This window comes from Saccopteryx leptura, chromosome 2, assembly GCF_036850995.1.
Source record: "Saccopteryx leptura isolate mSacLep1 chromosome 2, mSacLep1_pri_phased_curated, whole genome shotgun sequence".
In the NCBI taxonomy this organism is placed as follows: domain Eukaryota; kingdom Metazoa; phylum Chordata; class Mammalia; order Chiroptera; family Emballonuridae; genus Saccopteryx; species Saccopteryx leptura.
Window position 1 is genome coordinate 216798713 of NC_089504.1, and position 23591 is coordinate 216822303.

At 45.7% G+C, this 23591-nt stretch overlaps 1 protein-coding gene across 5 annotated transcripts in view; it reads left to right on the forward strand.

The window, feature by feature from the left end:
• Positions 1-23591, forward strand: part of WDR4 (WD repeat domain 4) — a 58711-nt gene that overhangs the window by 16861 nt on the left and 18259 nt on the right. For 3 of the 5 annotated variants that reach the window (XM_066370106.1, XM_066370108.1, XM_066370107.1), the window contains one exon: positions 139-2146. The exons of 1 other annotated variant lie outside the window; for it this stretch is intronic. In XM_066370106.1, the coding sequence (XP_066226203.1) occupies positions 139-335 (197 nt within the window). In that variant the 3' untranslated portion in view covers positions 336-2146. Of the gene's footprint in view, positions 1-138; positions 2147-11421; positions 11548-23591 lie in introns of those variants that run through there. One more of the 5 variants, XM_066370110.1, reaches the window with a different exon arrangement.

Here is a 23591-nt window from a genome sequence, read left to right on the forward strand (position 1 = left end):
AGGTACCAGGGGACTGTGGGTGGTCACTGCGTTGATACCCTGTTGCAGGAGGGCCCTGCAGGCCCACCAAGTCCCGCTGCAGAAGGTGGCATCCCAAGTCACTGTCCCATGGCACCTGCTCTTGTTCCTCCCACATAGGCTCTGCTGGCCAGGACAGTGGCTTCAGTAGTCTGTACAAGGCCACCTTTGACAATGTGACCACTTACCTGAAAAAGAAAGAGGAGCGGCTACAGCAGCAGCAGCGGAAGAAGCGGCATAAGAACCCGGCCCCAGGGCCCAATGGGCAGACCAAGAAGGCCAGGTCTGGGGAGGCGTCCTGGAGTTGCTCGTCCTAGCCATAGCAGCGGCTCTCCTAGCCCCGGAAAGGAGAGATTTTATCATCCCTTCTTGCTGGCAGCTCCCTTTAAGGAAAAGAGGGGCATTGCTGCCTACTCGTGCTTGGTGGCAGTGAGATCCATACAGCTCCCTGGATACCGGGGCTGTCCCAGTAACTGAATGGTATCCTGGGCTCCAGAATATTCTGTCGCTGAGCAGAGGCTCTGCCAAAGGTGTCTTGAGCACTCTGCTGGTGGCAGGGAAGTCAGATGTGTGTTAGCTTAACCAGAGACACTACAGGCAAGCCGTGTGGGGCCTGGGAGCACTTCATCTTCATGTTGGAGGCACTGGAGCCTGTGTTCATAGCACTTGCTGGTTTTTCTGTCCTTCCTGTGATGCCACCAATACTGGTGCACTTTCCTCCAGAGGGACGGTTTTTATACCGGCATGATGGGTATTTTCATTTTGATTCTGTTGGTGTTTCATCCTGGATGGTTTACTGCACTGTCCACTGTGGCAGCTGCTCGCCACGCGGGGCCATTGAAGCCTAAGCAGAATTGAGGCCTCAGTTCCTCCCTCAGCCTGGCCCCGTGCTCCATCCCCTCATGGTGAGGGGCTCCCGCTCAGCTGCAGACATGGAGAGCTTGGTGGATGTGCTGGCAAAGGAATGACTTGTTTCTGGATGTGAGGACATAGGAGCCAGGCCAGACAGTTTTACAGGGACATGGTCGGTGATGTGTATTTATTATTTTGATTTCGGTTTTGTGCACATGTCACAAAGAGCAGAGTGTCTGCTGAATTCTAATCAACAATAAAGATGAGCTTTTTGCAGCTTCTGGAAATGTTTAGTAGCACCGTGAAGAACTAATTTGTGGTAAGTATACTGTTTGTGACTGAACAGTTCACTTTTTGATTTGAAGAAAACAGCTTTTTGTTGTGGAGTTCCACAGGGTACTTGGAAACAAATCTATGTATCAAAAGCCAGAATGCTTCACATTTTTCCTAAGTGCCTTGTTTTACTGTGAGCATTGATCTGAAACTGCTGTTTGTGATGTGCTCAAGATTGCTTCCCACGGGGCATGACCCCAAACTAGGGGCCGGGGCAAAACTAGTTCAAGAGCAAAGGGGGAGGGTGCTCAAGCAGAGGGGGTGCTGGGTGGCCCATCCTCCTATAAGGAGATGCCTGATTTTGTTTGCACTGCATTGGGTCCAGGGAGTGTTCTCATCAATAATTTGCTTTGAAATTCTTGGGTTTAGAAGAAATTTAGGTGTGGTATTGTTGATATCATGCCTCAAGCCTGGTCAACGATCTGGCCTGCAGACCAGATCCTGTTCACTGCCTGGTTTTGGATGACCTGTGAGCTAAGGATGGTTTTCACATTTTTAAATGGTTATAAAAAAAAAAAAAAAAAGATAAGACTTCATGATATGTGAAAAATCATATGCAAATCAAATTCCTGTGTCCATAAATAAAATTTTACAGGGTGCAGCCTTGCCTGTTCATGTATGTGGTTTGTGTCTGCTCTGTGCTACAACAGCAGAGTGGGTGGGTAACTGGCGGGAGGACTGTGAGGCCTGCAGCGTCTCAGCTATTTCTAGCCCTTTACAGAAAAGCTTGTTGACCCCTTTATGATCCATTTTGAGTTTGTGTAGTTTTAAAAATGAACTGGTTCATTTATTTGGGAAAAAAACAAATAAAAAGCTCCAGTGTTCACGTTGGGCTTTCTCACCAAACATTCGTAGTGCTCCTTGTGGGCAAGCAGATCACGTGTCTGAAACACAGGTCTCGTTCTGATCATCCCTTTCGTTCTGATCATCCCATCTGGTTGCTGGCTAGGAGGGAGCCCTGGGTTGGGCTGCGGGTTGGGGTGGGGGTGTTCTCTAAGGCAGATCCTTCTTCTTGCTCACACATACCTGATAGTGCAAGGTGGTGCCCAGAGCAAGAATCAGGAGATGAGAGCAGAGTGGAGCTGGGAGGGACCACAGTCATCTTTTCTAGCAGTTGCTTTTAAGTTGCTTTCATTTTTAGCAAAGACATATGTGATTTGACACAAAACCAGATTATATTCACCTGTTTTGACTGTGATAATGAGCCACTCTGCCTTTTCCCCCCACACCCCCTTCCTTCTCCACAGTTGGCCCACGTAGGTACACTTGACTGCAGGCTCCAGTGGGTATGGCGGGGGGAAGCCAGGCTGCAGGTGTGTTGGGAGAGAGAGGAGGGCATAGCAGCCTCCTTTGCCAGTGTCCTTCCTGCTGGGCTGCATCCTGTCACAACAGCAACCTTTTGGGGCTCTGGCTCCACTGGCCCCAGGGGCAGAGATGGCTTCCTTCTTGGTTCTGAAACCCTGTTCATGCCCTTTGGATTAGTCCTTCCATGGAAGGCCCTTACAAATCTCAGGTGACATGAGCTGTATTCTTGGGGGGACTTTGATGGATGAACAAGTCCTTTATATGTCCCCAGTTGTCCCAGAAATTTCTTTTCCTGTTGGTAAACCCAGACTTTATGATGCCCCACATGTTGTATTTAAAGGGTTTTACACCTCTTAGCTCTTCACCTAGAACAATAGTGTCCCCCTTCCTTCCATGACTGGCTTTTTGAGTAGATAGGTCCAATGCCATCTCCCAATTTGCAAAGCAGTGTCTTGATTTGTCAGTTTTGCTTGTTGACCTACTATGGGAGCCAAGGGCTTGGTTTTCTCACACACCCCTAATTTTCCTCCTCTTTTAAAATCTTTTTTTGGTTTCTGTATATTTTTTTACTTTGGGGAGACTCCTTGGGCTTTGTTCCAACTCATTTATTAATTTTTAAATATCTGGTTCTATCATATTTCTTTTTTGCGTGTGCGACAGAGACAGAGGGACAGATAGGGACAGACAGGAAGGGAGAGAGATGAGAAGCATCAATCATCAGTTCTTCGTTGGGCCACCTTAGTTGTTCATTGATTGCTTTCTCATATGTGCCTTGACCAGGGAGCTACAGCAGACCGAGTAACTCCTTGCTCAAGCCAGTGTTCTTGGGCCTAAGCTGGTGAGTCCTGCTCAAACCATATGAGCCTGTGCTCAAGCCAGCGACTTTGGGGTTTTGAACCTGGGTCCTCTGCATCCCAGTCCAATCCGCTATCCACTACGCCACCGCCTGGTCAGGCTGTATCATATTTCTTAATTCAGAGGTTTCTGGGTTCTTTATTCATTTTGATTCAAGTGCAGTATTCAGCTAGGAAGTGTACCTAGAATGCACGAACTGGAATTTCACCAAATGAACACACACGTGTGACTTTTCCCCCAGAAATGGGGCATTTACCAACAGCTGAGAGGTCCTCTAAGGTCCTTCCAGTCCATTATGTTCCTTTCCCACCTCTCCAGTCTTTCCAGTGAAAGCCAGGCTGACTTAATAGATTAGTTTGCTTTGGCTCAACTTTTTGGGCAAGATTCATCTACATTGTTGCAAGGGTTGTAAATTGTTCCTTCTCATTGATGCATACTATTTCCATATGTGGAAATACCACAATGTATCTGTTCTGCTGTCAACTGACATTTGAATACTTTCTAAACTGGCTGCAATGATCATTCTGGTCCTTGTCTTTTGTAACATATATAAACATTTCTGTCTGGTGTATATTTAGGAGTGGAATTGCTGGCTCACAGTTATGTTTATCTTGGATGATACTGCCCATCCTTGTTAATTCTGACCCCACTACAGAATGTAAAATTTGATGCATTCTCATGCTCAACATTTGAGGTGATAATGTTGAATTTTGCAAAGGCACACACACACTTGAGAGCATAGGCTGTTAAGTGGGAATCAGTGAAGCTGTCCACCTGTCCTCCAGACTTAAATTTGATCTTGTTCTTGGCAAGGTCACCTTAAAAACAACATGGATGGAGGTTGCCGGTTCAAAACCCTGGGCTTGCCTAGTCAAGGCACATATGAGAGTTGATGCTTCCTGCTCCTCCCCCCTTCTCTCTCTCTCTCTCTCTCTCTCTCTCTCTCTCTCTCCCCTCTCTATAATGAATAAATTAAAAAAATCTTAAAAAAATAAGAATAAAAATCTTAAAAAAAACAAAACAAAAAACAACATGGATGACTGACTCCCTTTGGGGAATGCCAACCATAAGGTCACGAGGAAACTCAAGTAGCCTGTGAAGAGGTCAGCGTGGCAAGGAGCTCCTGCCAATTGCCTGCAACTGTCTGGACTGAGCCATCTTGGAAGACCTTCTTTCTAATAAAAACAGAACACTGTAGTCTTTCCTGCAGCACCATTTACTTGAACCCTGTAGGAGCTGACGTGTATTTTTCTTTCTAATTTCCCTTGTGATTTCTTTGATCAGTGGGTTATTTGGATGTGTGGTTTGATTTCCAGACATTTGCTTATTTTCCTTCAGACTTCTTTCATTACTGGTTTCTGGTTTTAATTCCATTGTGGTCTCAAGATATACATTGATTCCATTCCTTTTAAATCTACTGAGCTCTGTTTTATGCTCCACAGAATGATGGTTATTTCATGTGCCCTTGAAAAGAACGTGTGTCCTGAGTTGGTGGCTGGGAGAATGTTCTGGAAGTGTGGATCAGGTTAAATTGGCGATGATGTTTGTCATTATCATCTGGAACACTACCATCTTCCTAATCTTTGTGCACATCTATTAATTGTTGAAAACAGTACTTAAATGTCTATAATTGTGGTTTTATCTAATTTTTTCATTGTTCTACTGGCTTTGCTTTGTAAATTTGAATATTCTGATATTAGGTGTGCACACATTTGGGAGGAATATGTCATCTTGAGGAACGATCCCATCATCCTTATGAAACATATGTTTATCCCCAGTTCTGTTCTTTGTTCTGAAGTCTAAATTACTTGATGTTAACGTAGCTACTCCAACTCTTTTTGATGGGTCTTAGCATGAAATTTATTTTTTTACCTTTTTAAACATATATATTTAAATTTACAAAGTAGACTATTTGTAGACAATATGCCTTTTTAAAAAATCACTAAATCATTGGATTTCAATGGAAATACAACCTGAGTCACCTATGTAGTTGAAAGTGTTCCATGGCCCAGGCTGGTTGCTCAGTTGTAGAGCATCAGTCCAGCCTGTGCATGTCCTGGGTATGATTTCTGGTCAGGGCACACAGGACAAGTGCCCATCTGCTTCTCTACCCCTCTCATTTTCACTTCTCTCTCTCTCTCTCCCCCACCTCCCCTGCAGCCATGGCTCGATTGGAGCAAGTTGGCCTTGGGTGCTAAGGATGGCTCCATGGCCTCTGCCTCAGGTGCTAAGAGGTACTTGATTGCTGAGCAATGGAGCAATGCCCTAGATGGGCAGAGCATCACCTCCTAGTGGGCTTGCTGGGTGGATCCCGATCTGGGTGCATTCGGGAGTCTGTCTCTGCCTCCCTTCCTCTCACTGAATTAAAAAAAAAAAGTGTCCCAGTAGTCACTCTGAAAAGTTTTTTAAAAGAAGATGAAATAAATTTGAGAATACCATAGTTTTTGCTCCATAAGACACACTTTTTACCCCCAAAAATGGAGGAGAAAATGCCCGTATGTCTAATGGAACGAAAAATACAGTAGTTTATTAGACCTAATACAGCAAAAATAATGTCTCAACACATAATCTATATAAAGTTATTCACGAGCTACTTTATGTTCTATTTTTTTTTTTTTTTTTTTTTTGTATTCTTCCGAACCTGGAAATGGGGAGGCAGTCAGACAGACTCCCACATGCACCCGACTGGGATCCACCCAGCATGCCCACCAGGGGGCGATGCTCTGCCCATCCGGGGCATTGCTCTGTTGCCACCAGAGCCACTCTAGTGCCTGAGGCAGAGGCCATGGAGCCATCCCCAGTGCCCGGGCCATCTTTTGCTCCAATGGAGCCTCCGCTGCGGGAGGGGAAGAGAGAGACAGAGAGGAGGAGGGTGGGGGGAGAAGCAGATGGGTGCTTCTCCTGAGTGCCCCGGCCGGGAATCGAACCCAGGACTTCCACACGCCAGGCCGACGCTCTACCACTGAGCCAACCGGCCAGGGCTTATGTTCTATTTTTAATCCTCATTGTTTGCAGACTTGACTTATCTGTGCAGTACCCTCCCCCCCCCCCCTTTATAGGCTTCCTGTCCCAAATTTGAGCTGCCTGGGCTTGTGAATTCCTGTGTCTGTCTCCCCTGGAGGGGCGGTCAGGCTCCATTTGGGCTTGTCCTCCCTAGGCTGCAGTCAGAACCACTTCCAGGCACAGATCCTCCAGGGTGTATCTACCTTCTTTAGGGACTTGTGATCTGTGTTGCTAGGTTTTCAGTTGGTTTTTGTCAGGAGGGTGATTCCTAATCTTTGTCTCCTGTGGTCTGAAGTAGAGTTCTTGTTGCAGTTTGAATTTACATTTATCTTGTGATGAGTGAGCCAGGACATCTGTGGAGTCTCTTTTGCCCAGTTGCTTCTGTGTGTTTTGGGGCAGCAGGGTGGTCTTTCTAGCTCTTCATCTGCTATATGATTTGCAAATTTTCTTTCCAGTTTGACCCTTGGCTATTTTTTTTAATGAGGAGAGAGAGAGAGAGAGAGATTGGGGGTGGGGTGGGGGAAGGAACAGGAAGCATCAACTCCCATATGTACTTTGACCAGGGAAGCCTGGGGTTTTGTACTGGTGACCTCACGTTCCAGGTTGATGCTTTATCCACTGTGCCACCACAGGTCAGGGGTTGTTTGCTTTTCAAAAAAAAATTTTTTTTTTTGTATTTTTGTATTTTTCTGAAGCTGGAAACGGGGAGAGACAGTCAGACAGACTCCTGCATGCGCCCGACCGGGATCCACCTGGCACGCCCACCAGGGGGCGATGCTCTACCCACCAGGGGACAATGCTCTGCCCCTCCGGGGCGTCGCTCTGCCGCGACCAGAGCCACTCCAGCGCCTGGGGCAGAGGCCAAGGAGCCATCCCCAGTGCCCAGGCCATCTTTGCTCCAATGGAGCCTCGGCTGAGGGAGGGGAAGAGAGAGACAAAGAAGAAGGAGAGGGGGAGGGGTGGAGAAGCAGATGGGCGCTTCTCCTGTGTGCCCTGGCCGGGAATCGAACCCGAGACTTCTGCACGCCAGGCCGACGCTCTACCGCTGAGCCAACCGGCCAGGGCTGCTTTTCAAAATTTTTATGAATTGATTTTAGCAAGAGAGGGAGGGAGGAAGAGAGAGGGAGAGATACAGGAGATCAAGCTTTTCCTGTATGTGCCCTGACCAGGGATTGAACCAGCAACCTCTGCACTTTGGGAAGATGCTCTAACCAACTGAGCTATCCTGCCAAGGCAACACTTGGCTTTTCTTTCTTTTTTTTCTTTATTAAGTGAGAGGTGGGGAGGCAGAGACAGACTCATGCATGCACCCTGACCAGGATCTACCTGGCAAGCCCCCTACCAGGTGATGCTTTGCCCATCTGGGGCTGCTGCTCTGTTGCTTGGCAACCAAGCTATTTTTAGCACCTGAGGTGAAGTCATGGAGCCATCCTCACTGTCTGGGACCAACTTGCTCAAACTGAGCCATGGCTGCAGGAGGGGAAGAGAGAGAGAAAGAGCAAAGGAGAAGGGGTGGAGAAGTAGGTGGTTACTTCTCCTGTGTGGGAACTGAACCTGTGACTTCCATAGGCTGGGCTGACACTCAACTGCTGAGCCAACCGGTCAGGGCCAACTCATGGCTTTTTAAATATTTCTTTTTAATGCAGACTTTTTCATAGTCAAATTTATCTTTTTGTTTATGGTCTCTGGATACTGTATTGTATTCAGAAAGGTTTCTCTCCATTCTCTCCACCTTTAAAATGGTCTGTTTAGGAAGGGGAGACTGTGTAGGACTGAGGACAGGAACACCTGACATGGGATGGGGATCAGAGGCTGGTGGGAAGCGAACCCCTGGGAAGCCTGATCTCCACATCAAAAGCCATTTAGTCCCACCCCCCACCCCAAGCCTGGCTTTTTATCTGTGAAATGAAAGCAAAGGGGCATTGCACGATACATAGTGGGATTTGCCCCCTTTTGAAGCAGAAAACTACAAGCCCTACTTTGGGTATTATGTTTCACTGGTTCCAATTTCATGACAAAGACATGAAAGAACCAGAATAATAAAGCTGTTTCCATGGCTCCTCTGGGCTGTTTTTTGCTGGCTGGAGGAGAGGGAAAATATGTGGAGAGAAAAGTCTGCTAAGGAGCACTAGCAGGTCAAGATAGGCAGGAACTATGACTGAGGAAATAGAGTTCCTGTAGTCTGCATATCAGGGCCTGGGCCTCTCTGAGGTCAGCGTCCTTGGAGGTGACGGCTCATATGACCATTAGCCAGAGAAATCAAAAGGATGGGACATCTGTCATAAGTCACCTGGGCTCAGGGTATCTCTATCTCTTCCTTTTACAAAATATTCTGATGAAAGACAGTGAAGAGTGGCTTTTAGGATATCACAGACATCCTGCTTCATACTTTTTGGCTGAAGTGGCTTGTTCCACAAAGCAAACAAAGCAGACATTGTCCTTGACTTAAGATCATGTAATTATTTGCCTCAGTTCTCCAGCTTTCTTAATATTACTCCAGGAGCAGAGATAGCAGGCCCTCTGCATGCTGCCCGAGCCCTGGTCAACCTACCAGATCCAGTCATGGTCAAAGTCCCTCTGTTGCTGATCCCTGGGGTGAAACCTGCTTTGAACTTGAACAAAGTTAAATATATTAAAAAAGTCCTGAAAGCCACCACCACAGATGGAAGGTGCTTGTTGGAAAGCCACTCAAAACCTGTGGTTAAATGGGGACAATATGTTAAAGATCAGTACACTCTGATGGAGAAAGTCATCGAGGAACTACCCCAGAAACTCCAGAGCCACGTGTTCAGGGGGAGTTCTATCCAACTTCAAAGAGCAGGTAGTCCCAACGCCATAGAGTGTTGCTGGTGTTGGAAAGGATGGAAAGCTTCCGGGTTCCTCCATGAGACAAGTGTAAGGTATTTTTCCCCGCCGAGAAGGAAGGAAGGGGGCCAGAGCCACAAGGTGTGGAATAGCAAAGGCTTTATTCAGTACAGAGCGTTTCTCAGATGAGATTCACTGGCCTGGGAGATGGAGGTCAGGAAAATCGCACATGGAGAGACTGCGTGGGCAAATTTAAAGGGGTCTTCTAGGGAAGTCGGGGTAATATGACGTAGCGAAATCTCACTGGCTGACAGTCGCTTTTTTCCCAAGGACTCCTAGGAAGTTTCTTTTCTTTTTCTTTTTTTTTTTGTATTTTTCCGAAGTTGGAAATGGGGAGAGACAGTCAGACAGACTCCCGCATGCGCCTGACCGGGATCCACCTGGCACGCCCACCAGGGGCGACGCTCTGCCCACCAGGGGCGATGCTTTGCCCCTCTGGGGCGTCGTTCTGTCGAGACCAGAGCCACTCTAGTGCCTGGGGCAGAGGCCAAGGAGCCATCCCCAGCGCCCGGGCCATCTTTGCTCCAATGGAGCCTCGGCTGAGGGAGGGGAAGAGAGAGACAGAGAGGAAGGAGAAGGGGAGGGGTGGAGAAGCAGATGGGCACTTCTCCTGTGTGCCCTGGCCGGGAATCGAACCCGGGACCCCTGCACGCCAGGCCGACGCTCTACCACTGAGCCAACTGGCCAGGGCCCTAGAAAGTTTCTTTTGGCGCTTGGTTGTGCGCGGTCCTAGCCAAAGTACGTGGACCTGGGTTCCTACATGACTCTCCCCCATTATCCACCAACCTTACAACAAGTATAGATGCTTACACCAGGTAAAGACAGTGCCCAGAAGAAGCATGTATACCAGTCACTCATGAATATCACTGTCAGCATACTAAATATCAGCAGCTGAATCCAATACCAAGTTACAAAATAGTACACCATGACTGAATGGATTTATCCTAAAATATGAGGTTTGCTCCATATTGGGAAATGTTTTAGTATACAGTAAAGCATTTAATGAAAAAATTCATAGTTATCTCTAGATACCAGTCTTTCTTTACAAAATTCAATATCCATGATAAAAAATACCAAAGAAAACGGGAAATAAGGGATATTTTGTTTTTCAAAAAATATTGTAAAATATAAAATTTACTGTTTTAGCCATTAAAACCCCCCCCATTGATTTGAGAGAGAGGAGAGAGAGAGAGAGGGATGGAGGAAGGGAGGGAGGGGAGAAAGGAAGAGAGAAGCATCAACTTGTTCCACTAGTTGTTCCATTTAGTTGTACACTCATTGTTTGCTTCTCATATGTGTCTTGACCAGGGATTGAACCTGCGACCTCAGCACTCCAAGATGACGCTTTATCCACTGAGCCACCTGGCCAGGGGCCCATTTTAGCCTTTTTTTTGTGACAGAGACAGGGAGACAGAGAGAGGGACAGATAGGGACAGTCAGAAAGGGAGAGAGATGAGAAGAAGCACCAATTCTTTGTTGTGGCTCCTTAATTGTCCATTGATTGCTTTCTCATATGTGCCTTGACTGGGGGGCTGTACCAGAGCAAATGACCCCTTGCTTAATCCAGCGACCTTGGGCTCAAGCCAATGACCTTGGGCTTCATACCAGTGACCATGGGGTCATATCTATGATCCCATGCTCAAGCCAGCAACCCTGTGCTCAAGCTGGTGAAATCGCGCTTAAGATGGCAACCTTGGGGTTTCGAACCTGGGTCCTCTGCATCTCGGTCCGATGCTCTACCCACTGAGCCACTGCCTGGTCAGGCTATTTTTAGCCATTTTTAAGTGTATAGCTCAGTGGTGTTAAGTACATTCACATTGTTTGCAATCATCTGAGGGATACATTCTTGACCTGATAAAATCTATATCCTGGTGCTAAAGTCAGTATCTCACTTGATGAAGAGACTAAGGCAGTGGTTCTCAACCTGTGGGTCGCGACCCCGGCATGACCCACAGGTTGAGAACCGCTGGACTAAGGCATTCCCACCAAGATCAGGAACAATGCATGAATGCCCCAGCCTCTGCTACTCACCCACAGGCACCAGAGGTATGAGCCAGTGTGGCCACACATAGGAACCAACTGAGCATAACAATAGCCAAGGAAGTAGACCGTCTTTGCAGGCATACCTCATTTTATTTCACAGATGTTGTATTAAAATTTAAAAAAAATCTTTTTCAATGTTTTTTACAGATAGAAGGCAAAACCCTCCACCAACAACAAGATCATACATAGCTCCTTTCATTGTGATTCTTGCTTTATTGTGAGATTCTCTTTATTGCAGTGTCTGGAACTGAACCCACACTATCTCCCCAGTCTGCCTGCTTAAGAAACCAGGGGTCGCCTGACCTGTGGTGGCGCAGTGGATAAAGTGTCAACCTGGAAATGCTGAGGTTGCTGGTTCAAAGCCCTGGGCTCACCAGTCTAGGTACATATGGGAGTTGATGCTTCCTGCTCCTCCTCCCTTCTTTCTCTCTGTCTCTCTCTTTCTCTCAAATGAATAAATAAAATCTTAAAAAAAAAAAAAAAAGAAACCAGGGGTCTTTGAAAAAATAGTTGATTCCAGGACTGGGTCAAGAAGAACACAAGATGAACCTGGAACATTTTGTGGAACCAGAAAACAAAGACGTGCTTAAAAAAGATGAAGTACTTGTATAAAGAAGGCAGGAATAGAGCTGGATGATAACCCATAGCATAACATAAACATCTGCGAATTCAGCCTGCTGTAAATAAATCATTGAACGAGTAAGTAAAATGGAGAAGGGATGGCTCTTCCTCACAGAAGAATCCCAATTAATGTAAAAGGAAGGCGTGAAATACAAAACTCAAATGCCACAGTAATAATTGTTGCTGGCAAGGCCCTGTTTGGGGAGCAACAGGATATCTACACAGTTTCAAAGTACCTCCTCGAAAATATTTAATAGTTACAAAGGGAAAACCATGCCTTTATAATAAGAAAACCTACAGGCTCTACCCTAGCCTAGAGATCAAGGTCAGCCTCCCAGTAATCAAGCATTATTGGGCAGATAAAATATATTATGCTCATTTTGTTAAAGATGGTGCTGTCCACGTGGAAGCCTGTCGTCCAGGTGATAATATTAGTTGCCCTTGCTTGGGATGGGCGTGATTATAATAATGTGCGTTGGGGGAGGGCTTTTGCACCAAAAGGTTTTAAAAGGAAGAGAGATCACGTTGTTCCAGGGAAGAGGGATTACGTTCTAGGAGGAGAGCAAAGAGGAGAGCAGAGAAAGGCCACGTGGAGGAGAGGAGAAGCAGCCAAGATGGCAGAACACTGAAGGAGAAACCAGTTTGTACAGAGAGAAGGAGATGGGGAACAGAGGTGAATAAGGCTGGTGAGCTAGAAACCTTTGATTCTAGTAAACTCAGATAAGTCAGTAGCTTTGTGAGCACTGAATGAGTGGGTTTTGGAGTCCAGTGTGTGTTTTTACTTGCCCACTGGGTGCAAGCTAGGATTAAAGCTAATGGCCCACCAGTTCTTGGCTCCGTTGTTTCATTACTGTCTGAATCTAATGCGAACCTGCACAGGCTAGGCGACTGTGATGGTGACCACGGCTACTGGCTTTACAAGCATGCAGACACCACGTACCCCAACATGAGCTTGTCTCTATTATGGAACTTCTGCCAACATACAGTACCTAAACAGCGGGGCAGTCTGTTGTTACTTACCCTTCAAAGGCATCATGCCACTAAGAAAGGCAGACTGAGGGACAGTCTCTGTGGAAGGAGACTGGGGACCCAGCAGCTTGGTGTAGTGTGGGAGCCTGGGGTAGATTCTGGAACAGGAAGAGGAAGTTGGTGGGAACACCTTTTTTAAATGTGGGCAATACCTGGGCTGTCTGTGCTTTAGCAGAAATGAACTGGCAGAGTAGGAGAGAGGAGAGGATCTCAGGAGGGAAGTCCATGGGAAGGTGAGATGGGGTGGGACCCACAGCTCCCTTTCTTGCCTTTGTGTGGTTGTTTGCATTTTGGGGTGGGGGTTCATGTACACACAGTAGGATGGAGAGATCCAAGGTGCGCTGGGTGGGCACTGACAGGTATCATATACCATCATTCTAGCAAGAATCTGTGATGGCGAACCTTTTTATAAAAGCTGCCCACTTTTTGCCTGACTGGTCGGTGGTGCAGTGGATAGAGCGTCGACCTGGGATGAGGAGGACCCAGGTTCAAGACCTTGAGGTTGCCAGTTTGAGCACTGGCTCATCTGGCTTGAGCAAAGCTCATCAACTTGGACCCAAGGTCTCTGGCTTGAGCAAGGGGTTACTTGGTCTGCTGAAGGCCCATGGTCAAGGCACATATGAGAAAGCAATCAATGAACAACTAAGGTGTTGCAACGAAAAACTGATGATTGATGCTTCTCATCTCTCTTTGTTCCTGGCTGTCTGTCCCTATATGTCCCTCTCTCTGACTCTCTGTCTCTGTGAAAAAAATAAATAAATAAAATATTAAAAAAAAAAAAAAAGCTGCCCACTTTTGCAGTGCTGGCCAACCTGGTCCCTCCCGTCCACTAGTGGGTGTTCCAGCTTTCATGGTGGGCCAATTGCAGCGCCGTTTGGTTGCTCTGCTACACCCACCATGCAAGCTGGAACACCCACTAGTAGGCGGGAGGGACCAGGTTGACCAGCACTGCAAAAGTGAGCGGTTTTTAGAAAAAGGTTCGCCATCACGGACAAGATGTAGAGTGTTGCCCTTCTCGGAAACTTTCCTTCCACTCCTTACAATGCCTCCCCAGTACCACGCTTGGACCAGGGCAAGCAGGACACCACGCCTCAGGGGTAGGTCGACAGGTTTAGCAAAAAATAAAATAAAAAAGCTTTAGCAACCCTCCTTAGGGACCCCACACTTTGAAGTGCCTTCCTTGAAATTTTCTAAGTCCTCCTGGGAGTTGGAAATAGCTGACCCCATTGTTTGTTCCCTTTTGGGCCACTCTCTGACCCTCTGTACTCCCACTTCCTGGGATCAACCATTCCATCCGTCACTAATGGGCTTCAGCTGTGTGTGCGTGTGGGGTGTGTGTGTGTGTACACACGTGTGTCTAGCTTCTGCTTGTACTTCCATGTTCTGTGATAAGGTGCCATAGAATTGCAAAAATTGTTAACATTAGTATTTTATTTTATATATTTATTTTATTTTTTTACAGGGACAGAGAGAGTCAGAGAGAGGGATAGACAGACAGGAATGGATAGAGATGAGAAGCATCAATCGTCAGTATTTCGTTGCGAGACCTTAGTTGTTCATTAATTGCTTTCTCATATGTGCCTTGACCGCAGGCCTTCAGCAGACCGAGTAACCCGTTGCTCTAGCCAGCGACCTTGGGTCCAAGCTGGTGAGCTTTTGCTCAAACCAGATGAACCCATGCTCAAGCTGGCGACCTCAGGGTCTCGAACCTGGTTCCTCTGCATCCCAGTCTGACACTCTATCCCCTGCGCCACTGCCTGGTCAGGCAACATTAGTATTATAAAAGGAAGAGTCAGGCCCCCTCCCCTCTCCTTTCTGAAGAGAAAAGAACCCTAAAGAGAGAGATTCAAGGGGCAAAAGTTAGTAACTAATCATAATTTAACTATAGTTCTCTGGAAGGACTGAGGCCACTTGCTAGACAGCAAAGAAGGTAAATCTTATCTGAAAACTTCCTCTTCTCCTTCCTAAGAACCTTTAGGAGACAATGTTTACGTATCTTAATTAAAAATTCCTACACTGATCCTAACTCTTCCTCCCTTCCCAGAGTCCTGAGAGTGACATACACTTCTAGACAAAGCAATCATGAGCCCACTCCCCTTGCTTGAAAACCCTGCATTCTTTAACATTTTATATGCTTTCTTATAATTATCCCTTTTGAAATTCTTTATCTGTATAAAACTTGTAAACTAAACAAGCAGGGACTAGCCTAATAAGCTAGCCCCAACACTTTTAGCAAAGGTAATTTCATTTAGCTTATCTCCTTATCCTAAGCTAAAACATTTCATTTCCCACTGTTGTGGCAACAAAGATAAGTGAAAACCTGGAAGATTTGGAAATGTCTTTGATATGTAAAACGACATTTATGGCTACTGTGTTGAAATGTAAAACAACATTTACTGTATCTACTATGTCAGGTATGTAAAACATTTTATCACTACTGTGTTATCTTGTAGTCTTAATGTGTAGGAATGTTTTTCCTTTTAATAGATCCTATAGATCAGAGGTCGGGAACCTATGGCTCACGAGCCAGATGTGGCTCTTTTGATGGCTGCATCTGGCTCGCAGACAAATCTTTAATGAAAAAAATAATAACATTAAAAATATAAAACATTCTCATGAAACATCCATTCATTTCCTACCGCTCATGTTCATGGTTGTGGGTGGCTGGAGCCAATCACAGCTGTCCTCGGGACACCACCAAATTTTTATTGGATAATGCGTAATGTACACAGGTCGTTGTATGGCTCTCATGGAATTACATTTTAAAATATGTGGCGTTCATGGCTATCTCAGCCAAAAAGTTTCCCAACCCCTGCTATAAATGTTGTAAGCTTATCAGTAAATGACTTTTATATCATGCTCCTCCTCCTTTTCCCCCCAACTAGTATGTGATCATGTCTATATAACCAACCTCAGGACTATAATCAAGGCTGCACAATTTGGGTTAGCTATACACTGTGTAAGTCATATGTAGCTGGCTTATTAATAAATCTCCTCCTAAAATTTCTTGTGTATCCTGCCTTGGTGTCTCTATGTAACCCGCAATTAAAGTAACGTACTTTAAAACAGTTCTAACTGCTGAGCCAGGGTGGGGGGAATGCGGATAACCTGAAAAGGGGTGGGGAGGGTGGTGGTGCAGAGCTCCGGACATCATGTTATTTATTTAGACTGTGTGGCAGTCTGAAATGGAGGAGAGAGCCCCTTAAAGAACTGGTTATTCTGCGTCTGTTTCAGAGCTTATTCTGCCCCATATGATTTGTATCCATATCTGCCACATAAGCCCACATCTATGAAAATACGTTTACGTATCTTAATTAAAAATTCCTACACTGATCCTAACTCTTCCTCCCTTCCTGGAGTTCTGAGAGTGACATACCTCTAGACTAGGGGTAGTCAACCTTTTTATACCTACCGTCCACTTTTGTATCTTTGTTAGTTGTAAAATTTTCTAACTGCCCACCAGTTCTGCAGTAATGGTGATTTATAAGGTAGAGAAGTCACTTTACTTTATGTTGGGCAGATAAAATGTATTATGCTCACTTTGTTAAAGAGGCCGTCGCCCAGTTGATATTAATGTGTGTTGGGGATCGTTGTAGCCTGGGGCTTGGTTTTGGGATTAAGCCTTTCCCACCCTTTTTGGTGTGGGGTGGTACAATCCAATCATGCCTCAGAGAAGTGACTTTGTATTAGGACTTCCCTATTATGTATATTGGATTAAGGGTTTGGATTTCTACACTATAAAATGGGGACAAAGCCGGAGCTTGGCGCTTTTGGTTCCTGAGGTTAGCATGAGAGAGCAGAGAGCAGAGCAGAGAGCAGAAGGAGGCCACGTGGAGTAGGCCAGGAGAAGCAGCCAAGATGGTGGAGTACTGAGTGAGATGCCAGTCTGTGTAGAGTTTGTATCTGGGATAAGGAAGGAGATGGGGAACTGAGGAGAATAAGGTTGGTGAGCTAGAAACCTTTGATTCTAGGAAACTCGGATAAGTCAGTGGCTTTGTGAGCACTGAGTGTGACTGGGTTTTGGAGCCCAGTGTGTATTTTTACTTGCCCGCCGGGTGCAAGGTAGGATTAAAGGTTATGGCCCACCAGTTTTTGGCTCCATGGTTTCTTTACCGACTGTCTGAATCCAATGCGAACCTGCATGGGCCAGGCGGCTGTGATAGTGGCCCTGGCCTTGACTTCTGGCTTTACACTTTATAAAATTTATAACACAGAGTTACAGCAAGTTAAAGCATATAATAATAATTACTTACCAAGTACTTTATGTCAGATTTTCGCTGTTTGGCAGAATAAATCTTTATAAAACAACTTACTATAGTTAAAGCTATCTTTTTATTTATACTTTGATTGCTCCACTACCACCTACCATGAAAGCTGGAACACCCACTAGTGGGCGGTAGGGACCAGGTTGACTACCACTGCTGTAGACAAAGCGATCAGGAGCCAACTCCCCTTGCTTGAAAAGCCTGCATTCTGTAACATTCTGTATGCTTTCTAATAATTGTTCCTTTTGAAATTCTTTATATATATAAAACTTGGAAACTAAGCAAGTGGGGGCTAGATTATTAGGTTTCCTAATAAGCTAGCCCCAACACTTTTAGCAAAGGTAATTTCATTTAGCTTATCTCCTTATCCTAAACTAAATATTTCCCACTATTGTGGCGACAGGGATAGGTAGTAGACCCTAGAAGATTTGGGAATGTCTTTGTTGGGTATGTAAAACATTTATCACTACTGTGTTATCTTGTGGTCTTGATGTGTAGGAATGTTTTTCCTTTTAATAGATCCTATAGATAAATGTTGTAAGCTTATCAGTAAATGACTTCTGTACCATGCTCCATGCTCCCCCCCCCCCCCCCAATCAGTATGTGATCATGTCTATATAACCAGCCTCAGAGCTGTATTCTTGGCTACATGATTTGGGATTGTGCCCTGTGTAGCTAGCCGGCTAATTAATAAAGCTCTTCCTAAAATTTCTTTTGTAACCTCCCTTGGTGTCTCTATGTAACCCGCGGATTAAAGTACATTATTTTATAACACTGCCTCTTCAGGTGCTGGTCAGGGTGCCTGTGCTGGGACTCAGGCACTGCACGCTGGGCAAAGTGCTCTTGGCTTCTAACACAGAACTGACAACCTGTGCCCATCAAATCCTGCCCACCAACTCTTTCTTTTCTTTTTTTTTTTTTTAACAGAGACAGAGAGAGAATCAGAGAAAGGAATAGATGGGGACAGACAGACAGGAACAAAAAGAGATGAGAAGCATCAATCATTAGTTTTTCGTTGCGACACCTTAGTTGTTCATTGATTGCTTTCTCATATGTGCCTTGACCGGGGGGCTACAGCAGACTGAGTAACCCCTTGCTCAAGCCAGTGACCTTGGGTCCAAGCTGGTGAACTTTGCTCAAACCAGATGAGCCTGTACTCAAGCTAGTGACCTTGGGGTCTTGAACCTGGGTCCTCCGCATCCCAGTCCGATGCTCTATCCACTGCACCACCGCCTGGTCAGGCAACTCTTTCTATTTTTATTTGTTAACCTAAAAATAAGTTTACCACTCTGTTGGTGAGATTGTCTGTCAGCCAGTTGGGGAGACTGTCTGTCAGCCAGTGTGTACACAGCACTAGTGTACAGCATATGCCTTTGTGAGCAGGCACCTCAACTTGATTTCTCATAGTCCTGACCACTGTGTTGCCAAATCAGGGTCAGCAGAGCTAGGAAGTCCCTTTCCTTCTAGACTCCTTGTGCCCATTCCCTCCACTCCCCAGGACCACAGCCCTGATCTCTAACACTATATATTTATTGGCTTTGCCTGTTTTTGCACTTGATGTGCATGGAATTAGTATGTTTTCTTTGTGTCTGGCCTTTCCACTTTATGTCACGGTGTGAGAGTGTAAGGCCAGGAGCCGCCATCGTGGCCATTCACATGCAGATTCCCGTTGGATTCGGGCAGACGATAAAGAAATGGCGGAGTCGGAGGATGGTGGGCCATCCTATTTATTGGTGTCTCAACAACACAGGCAAACCACAAAAGAAGACAAGGGAAAAGCAGAAAACCAGCTTTTCCCATGAAGGGCAAGGGATCAGGGAAGCCCCTGCAATCGTGATAGCAGGAACTGAGTGAGCCAGCTCCTGGTCCGTCCCACTTTATAGTGTAGAAAACCAAAATCCCTTAATCCAATATACAAACAAGGAAGTCCCCGATACAAAGTCACTTATCCAAGGCATAATTGGATTCCTCATGAGAGTGCACCACCCAGATCATACAGTCAAGGGTGTGGGGAAAAGCTTAGTCCCAAAACCAAACCCCAGGCTACAACGACCTGGCCTGCCTATAGCCTGTCCCCCACACCCAATATAAGTCACAAGCGAGCAAACATATATATCATATTTACAAACTTATTTGACCAACAGAGAGCCACCCACGTTGTTGTGTTATTTTGAGCTTTGGGCCACTGCATCTGAGCTGTTATGACCATTCTTGTGTCTGTCATGCTTGCTGGATGCTTATGTGTGTCTTCACAAGTGTGAGTTCAGTCACAGCATGAATGAATGAGTGAAGGAATGCTCTGGGATTAGAACTTCAAGTTTACATTTTTTGGAACTCCATAAGTTTCACTTAATGTTGGGCAAATTTGGCTTGTTCCTCTGACTGGCACAGGGTACACCTATTTATTCGTGGGCACTGTGGTTCTCAGCAGGAGGACCACAGTGGGCCAGAGTAATTAGTTGTGAGAGGGAACTCTTTGGATACAGTCTTGTTGGGCAGATAAAATGTATTATGCTCACTTTGTTAAAGTGGCACTGCCCACGTGGAGGCCGTTGCCCAGGTGATATTAATGTGTGTTGAGAATCCTTGTAGCCTGGGGCTTGGTTTTGGGATTAAGCTTTTCCCACCCTTTTTTGATGGGTGGTACAATCCAATCATGCCTCAGAGAAGTGACTTTGTATTAGAGACTTCCCTATTATGTATATTGGATTAAGGGTTTGGATTTCTACACTATAAAATGGGGTCGGAGCGGGAGCTTGCGCTCTTGGTTCCTGGGATGATTAGAGGAGAGAGCAGAGCAGAGAGCAGAAGGAGGCCACGTGGAGGAGGCCGGGAGAAGCAGCCAAGATGGCAGAGTGCTGAGTGAGATGCCAGTTTGTGTAGAGTTTGTATCTGGGATAAGAAAGGAGATGGGGAACTGAGAAGAATAAGGCTGGTGAGCTAGAAACCTTTGATTCTAGGAAACTCGGATAAATCAGTGGCTTTGTGAGCACTGAATGTGATTGGGTTTTGGAGCCCAGTGTGTGTTTTTACTTGCCCGCCGGGTGCAAGCTAGGATTAAAGATGAAGGCCCATCAGTTCTTGGCTCCGTTGTTTCTTTACCGACTGTCTGAATCCAATGCGAACCTGCATGGGCCAGAAGGCTGCTTTGATAGTGGCCTTGGCTTCTGGCTTTACAAGTCTTCTCTCTGAGATCTTCAGATTTTGGGGAGAGTGATTTTGAGGACTGTTTCCATTGAGATAAGAAGGAAAGCAATAGTTCCTGAGTACTGCTGACCTGCCTACCACCATGGAAGGAGTTTCCACAGTCCATATTGCTGAATTTTCACAACAGTTGTTATCACACTTAGCAGATCAGGAACCTGGGGCTCTCTGGCTTGTGCACTGGGCTGCAGGTGCTGGAGCTACAGGTTGAACCGGTTTGTCTGCCTCCCAAGTCCAGCCCTTCCCATGCTTGATTGTGGTCTCCTTGTAATAAGGCAGGGGTCCCCAAACTTTTTACACAGGGGGCCAGTTCACTGTCCCTCAGACCATTGGAGGGCCAGACTATAAAAAAAAACTATGAACAAATCCCTATGCACACTGCACATATCTTATTTTAAAGTAATAAAACAAAACGGGAACAAATACAATATTTAAAATAAAGAACAAGTAAATTTAAATCAACAAACTGACCAGTATTTCAATGGGAACTATGCTCCTCTCACTGACCACCAATGAAAGAGGTGCCCCTTCTGGAAGTGTACCAGGGGCCGGATAATTGGCCTCGGGACCACATGCGGCCCCCGGGCCATAGTTTGGGAACCCCTGCAATGAGGCATTGTTTCCTTTGTGTTTATGTCCCTGAACCTGTGCAGTCCCCCACAAGTAGCAGGCACTCAGAGTTATGTGGGAGGCTCCTGGGAAGACTGTGAGGCAGGAAGCACCCAGCAGCCCCTCACACACGGCCCCCACCACTGCCTTGGCCAGCCAATGCAGAGGGTCACAGTTTCTCTATTGTTTCTAAGAATTTTTTTTTTTTTACAGAGAGAGTCAGAGAGAGGGATAGATTGGGACAGACAGACAGGAACGGAGAGAGATGAGAAGCATCAATTATCAGTTTTTTGTTGCGACACCTTAGTTGTTCATTGATTGCCCTCCCATATGTGTCCTGACCGCGGGTCTTCAGTAGACCGAGTAACCCCTTGCTCGAGCCAGAGACCTTGGGTCCAAGCTGCTGAGCTTTTGCTCAAACCAGATGAGCCCACGCTCAAGCTGGCGACCTCGAGGTCTCGAACCTCGGTCCTTCCGCATCCCAGTCAGATACTCTATCCACTGCGCCACCGTCTGGTCAGGCCCTAAGAAATTATTCCTTTACTACTAGACACTCAGTGTCCCCATCAATGTTCTTTTTTAAAATACATTAACATTTTTTAAAAGTTTTTTTTAAAATTCATTTTAGAGAAGAGAGAGAATGGGGGGGAGGAGCAGGAAGCATCAACTCCCATATGTGCCTTGACCAGACACAGGGTTTCGAACCAGCGCCACCACAGGTCAGGCCTAAAATAGTTTTTTTAAAGATTTTATTTATTCATTTTAGAGAGGAGAGAGAGACAAACAGAGAAGGGGGAGGAGCAGGAAGCATCAACTCCCATGTGTGTCTTGACCAGGCAAGCCCAGGGTTTTCAACCTGCGACCTCAGTGTTCCAGGCCAACGCTTTATCCACTGCACCACCACAGGTCAGGCCTAGTAATGCTCTTTGCCTCAAAGGCTCTTGGTATCACAATTGCAACATCAGCTTTCTTTTCTTTCTTTCTTTCTTTCTTTCTTTCTTTCTTTCTTTCTTTCTTTCTTTCTTTCTTTCTTTCTTTCTTTCTTTCTTTCTTTCTTTTTGGTGGCAGAGAGAGAGTCAGAGAGAGGAACAGATAGGGACAGACAGACAGGAAGGGAGAGAGATGAGAAACATCAATTCTTCGTTGCTGCTTCTTAGTCTCCTTAGTTGTTCAATGATTGCTTTCTCATAGGAGCTTGACCGTGGGGTACAGCAGACCGAGTGAATCCCTGCTTGAGCCAGCGACCTTGGGTCCAAACTGGTGAGCTTTGCTCAAACCAGATGAGCCCGCGCTCAAGCTGGCGACCTCGGAGTCTCAAACCTGGGTCCTCTACATCCTAGTCCGACACTTTATCCACTGCACCACCGCCTGGTCAGGTAACATCAGCATTCTTTTGATGAACACTTTCTTGGTATAGTTCCTCAAATCCTTTCCTTAATCCTTGCTCCATTATATTTAGTAAGGTGACCAACTTTTTTACAATGAAAAGGACAAAAATAAATAGAAAAAAACAATATTGCAACAATAATACATTATAATATGATAAATGCATAATAAAAACATTTGTAATATTTTATATTGTGATTATGCTTACATGCCTATTAATTTTTAATAATAATTGTAAGAAAAAAAATACTCAGATACAAATACGTCACATCACATGCAATAGATTGACTCTGCATCGATCGAATACAGACATTTACAGATTAGTCTTTCAATATCAAAAAGAAGGACATGTAGGAGGACACTTTTCTAGGGAGTACGGAACTTACAAAAGAAGGACTGTCCTCCCTAAAGGAGGACGATTGGTCACCTTATATTTAGGTATATCTCTATTTACGGTGCCTCCTCACCTTTGAATCAGTTGAGTATCTTACCCACCCCCCTCTCCACTTTTCCTCACTCCACTGCTTTGCTATTTCTCCTTTTTCAGGGCTGCAATCTGATAAAACTGAGGACATTTGTTACAGGAGCAAACCGTGGTGGTTTCTGCTGATGAGTGATTGCTTGATCACACTGAGCCAGGTTTGCACTTAGATGTGGAGGGAGGACAGCCTTCGGGCCAGGCTGAGCACAGAGCCTGTTCTGCCAGGTGCGCATGTTCCACATGGCTGGCACTCTGGAAGTGTTTCTTCTGCTTCCCCTAAAGTCAGCACCAGTCTCTGAGCTGAGGCAGGTGGGATGGGTCAGCCTGCAGAGCCTGTGGCAGCTCATGGATGTGGATGAACACATTTGGTGCTGGTTTCTCTGGCATAATCTCCCTGGGGGAGAGGACAAATGGCTCAGGTGGCAAAATCCTGTTAACAGGAATTGATCGTTAAAAAGAGATGGCATTATTTAGTAAGATGAATGTACAACAGCATGTAGGAAAATGGATGTTTCTCCTCAGTAATGGAATCCTAATGTTTCTGGGCACATTGTTGCTCAGCCTTAAGACAGTGTTTCTCAAACATTAGAGGAAATGTGTCCTATCCTTCCTAGAATGCAGTCATATGGCTGATGCTCCAGCAGTCATATTGGCCCATGAGGCATTGTTCCAAGGATGGTGAAGCAGGAAAATGCTTATTTAATAAAAACATATAGGCCCTG